Source organism: Physella acuta, unplaced genomic scaffold (genome assembly GCF_028476545.2).
Source record: "Physella acuta isolate Inbredline_101_S28 unplaced genomic scaffold, ASM2847654v3 ptg002085l, whole genome shotgun sequence".
In the NCBI taxonomy this organism is placed as follows: Eukaryota; Metazoa; Mollusca; class Gastropoda; family Physidae; genus Physella; species Physella acuta.
In genome coordinates, this window is record NW_026733587.1 from 1 (window position 1) to 4,171 (window position 4,171).

General features: G+C 34.9%; 1 protein-coding gene across 1 annotated transcript; it reads left to right on the forward strand.

Annotated features, from left to right (window-relative positions):
* Positions 1-325: 325 nt before the first annotated feature.
* LOC131932085 (methyltransferase-like protein 27) lies at positions 326-3,850 on the forward strand (the record flags this gene model as incomplete). The annotated part of the gene is made up of 4 exons (XM_059288967.1): positions 326-469; positions 1,501-1,656; positions 2,656-2,752; positions 3,676-3,850. Coding segments are annotated over 4 exons (572 nt in total), but the record flags the coding sequence as incomplete, so codon positions are not given.
* Between the last annotated feature and the right edge of the window lie 321 nt (positions 3,851-4,171).

Here is a 4,171-nt window from a genome sequence, read left to right on the forward strand (position 1 = left end):
GGTTGGATTATCTTTATTCTATAGACACCACCCCACGCTCTTGTATATTCTTTTTCCGTTGTTTTGAAACCACTGTGAAAGTCGAGTCCTCTTTTTTTTTTTTTTTTTTTTTTTTTTTTTTTTTGCGGGGTGGCCCTTTTTTTTAGTTTCGCCACTGCTCTGATGAGTACCTAAACAACTTTTGGGGAAGGCAAACACGGCTAGTATAATCCTAAACGGACTAACCCTGCATATGCAGTTGTTGAATAAACAGGTGAACTCTACTCCATCTACCCCATTGACGGTCAAATCCAACAGGTAAACTTCACTTTGTTTTATTACTCAGGTTATGGTAAGAAGAAAGCTGAGTACGCCAACGCCGCACACACGCTCAACTACACAGGACCGCAGTACGTGGCTGATATGTTGGCTGGGCTGTACCCCAACCACAGGGACAAGGTGACCATCTTGGACATGGCTGCTGGCACAGGTAGACGTTAGCACCTGAAATGTCATGTCACATGAAATGTCACATCAGCTGAATTGTCACATTAATGTCACAACACGTAACATCACATGAAATATCACCTCAGATAACATGTCATATTTCTTGAAATGTCACATTTCTTGACTTAAAGTATCACATCACCTGAAATGTCACATCGCCTGAATTGTCACATTAATGTCACAACACATGTCACATCACATGAAATATCACATTTCTTGACTTAAAATGTCACATCACCTGAAATGTCACTTTTGAATTTGTCACATTTCTTGAATTTATCACATTTTTTAAAATGTCACATTTCTTGAAATGTTGTCACATCACATGTCCCATCAAATAAAATGTTATATTAGATGAAATGTCACTTTTCTTGACATTTCACATCACCTGACATGTCACAACACATGAAATGTAAATGTCACATCACATAAAATACCACATCACATGAAATTTCACAAAAACTAAAATGTCACGTCAGATGAAATGTCACAATAGTTGAAATGTCATATTTTAAAATATTTGTCATTGTTCTAAGCTTTGGGTTTAGCTTTAGCGTTAGGTTGGTTTTCTCGATAATTTTCATTACGTATACAATCAGTTTTAGAATGCTTTATTTAAAGCTTACCAATAGAGTCACAAGAGGTGCTAGGGGTAACAAGTGGCACCACAAAAAAAAAAAAAAAAAAAAAAAAAAAAAAAAAAAAACAGTAAAAAATTTCCTAAAAAAAAATCATTTTTTAAAATCAGCAGCTAATTAGAATTAAATACGACATCAAGCCAAGATTGTTTTCATCCCGCAAGAAAGCGACTACGGGTGTGAATGAAAGACACCAAGACAAATATGGGGTACTTGCGCAGTGAAAATTGTCAAAATACAGTACTCAGTGGCATGGCACCGAACACCAGAAAGATGGGCGGGGGAGGGGTATACCTGGAATTAACAGTCCGGACTACACCCTAACTAGTGACGTCACTGGGGCCTAATACAGAAAAAATTGTTTTTTTACCAACAGGTTTTGTAGGAGAGGAACTGCACAAACGCGGGTTCGTCAACATACACGCTCACGAAGGCTCAGTCGAGATGTTGGAAACGTCACGAGAAAAGGGAGTTTACTCTCACTTCCTTCTCTGTCTGCTTACAGAAGAGAATGGTCTCCCTTTACTCAGTGGTAAATATTTGTTAAGTTATAAAATGTGTCGAGCCTTTCATCAATAGAACCAGTATCAACGTTTTGAATATCCGCGGGCTCAACATCATGTGAAGGTAAAGTTCTCTTCCAGGCATCTCTTCAGGCAGCCGCCCCCCCACCCCCCCCCCCCCCCCCGCCACCGGAGAAAGTCTACCGCACCCCCCCCCCCCGAACAAAATGGAATTTATATAGAAAATGTATACTTTTAACAGTGTCCGCCGCCCCCCCCCCCCCCCCCGAAAATTTCAAGTGCCAACCCCCCCCCCCCCCCCGCCCCTGCGGAGAAAAAAGTCTGGAAGAAACACTATGCGATTGAAGTAGAGTTCATCTGTTTCTGTGACCTCTGTTTCTTGAACCCGGATTCGAACTCGAGACTCTTGTGTAGCAGTTAAACGTTTTCACCATCTCTCAAAATCTTTTAATGGCATAAACGTATTAAAATAAAATATTTAACAAATATAAATTTTGTTATAGCAGTCGCTTATCTAAATAAAATATTTAACATCCAATTATTTTAAATTTAACTTTAAGAAATTATATATATATAGTTTTTAATAGCAGATACGTATTTAAAAACTCTTTAAAAATTTAAAAAGTTTGAATAGTAGACACTTAATAAAATTCAATCATTAACAAATTTAAATCTTTTAATAGCTGACACGTATTTCAATAAAAAGTTTAATGACTTAAAATCTTTTAATATAGAGACACGTATTAAAATAAAACATTTAACAAAGTATAAATATTATTAAAGCAGTCGCTTATCAAAGAAAATCTTTAACGAACACTTGTTTAAATTTTATTTTAACACATTGAATATTTTAATGACAGACAATTATTTAATTAAAATCTTTAACAACATTAAATCTTTTAATGACAGACAATTATTTAATTAAAATCTTTAACAACCTTAAATCTTTTAATGACAGACATTTATTTTAACAAAAAGTTTAACAAAAATAAATCTTTTAATGGCAGACACCTACGATGCTATATCGATGAGTGGTGGAGCTGCTGAAAACCACCTCCCACCCTGCGCTCAGGAGGAGTTAGCTCGTGTGATCAAACCCGGAGGGTAGGTAACTCGTATTGTAAACAGTAGCTACTTCAAGGGAATTAACGCATGCCATCATTAGGTAGCAATCAAGCCAGGGGAAGCAACTACAAAAATATAGTGTTTGTGTTATGTCTAAATGTGAAATAGAACATAAGAAACATTTAAATGAGATAAAAACATAAACTTTCGCACTTTTGCGACTGACCACAAATTGTGTGGGTATCAGTTGGATTGGGAGGAGACTAGGAGGAGGGGGGGGGCTTGGAATGATAGACAACATTTCGACTGGACATTTTCTGATGTACATTCTCTGCCTGTAAACAATGAAGATATTGATATTCTGAATTAAAATGTTACTGTGTTTAAATTGAAAAAAAATACGTGTATGATTCTCATGCCTATTGTGCCATTCATTACAGTAATGAAATTCAGGAAATGTATGACATTCACGAAATTTATGAAATTTATGAAAGTTATGAGATTTATGAAAGTTATATCATTGATGAAATTATAATATTCATAAAAATTTTGAACGTTCATGAAATTTTGAACATTTCCGAAATTTAGAACATTTGTGGTATTTATGAAATTCATAAAATTTCGCACACTTGTGATATTTATGACATCCATACAAATTTATGACATTCGTGAAATTTATGACAGCCATGCAATTTAGAACATTTATGAAATTTAGAACATTCAGGAAATTTAGAACATTCGTGAAATTTAGAACATTTATGAAATTTAGAACATTCAGGAAATTTAGAACATTCAGGAAATTTAGAACATTCGTGAAATTTAGAACATTCATGAAATTTAGAATATTCATGAACTTTATGACATTAGTGAAATTAATGACATTCATGAAATTTATGACACTCGTGAAATTTATGACTCTTAAAATTTAAGAAAATTAATGACCTTGATTAAATTAACAACAGGTATTTCGTGAACTCGTATCGGGCCACTCTACTAGCCAGCGACTATGGTAAACAATGGGAGGAAGTGGCCAAGAAACTTGAGGACAATGGGAAATGGAAGATGTATGGGCGCATGACCTTCAGGAACTACAACGTGCTTACTGGTGGCATCGTTGATATTTATAAAGTCTTATAGTCTTGTAAGAAAATAAAATGTTTTTTATATTTTTAAAAACAATTGATCTTCTGTAAAAAAAAAAGAGTTTTCTAAAAGATTGGTATACAATTAATTGGATTTCATTAGAAACCAATCGTTATTATTTTAAATTTTATATTTCCTGCTTAGTTAAAGTATGAAATAATGGTTTTAGAGAGATTTTTTTTAGATTCCTCCCCCTTCCTCCCCCTCCCCCTCCTCAATCTTGCTAGAGGCACCCCACGTCTTTACACAAAAAAACCCAACCCAGCATCTAAACCAACGTAAGAACGAAAAGGTCTAACAATAATCTTTTGACAA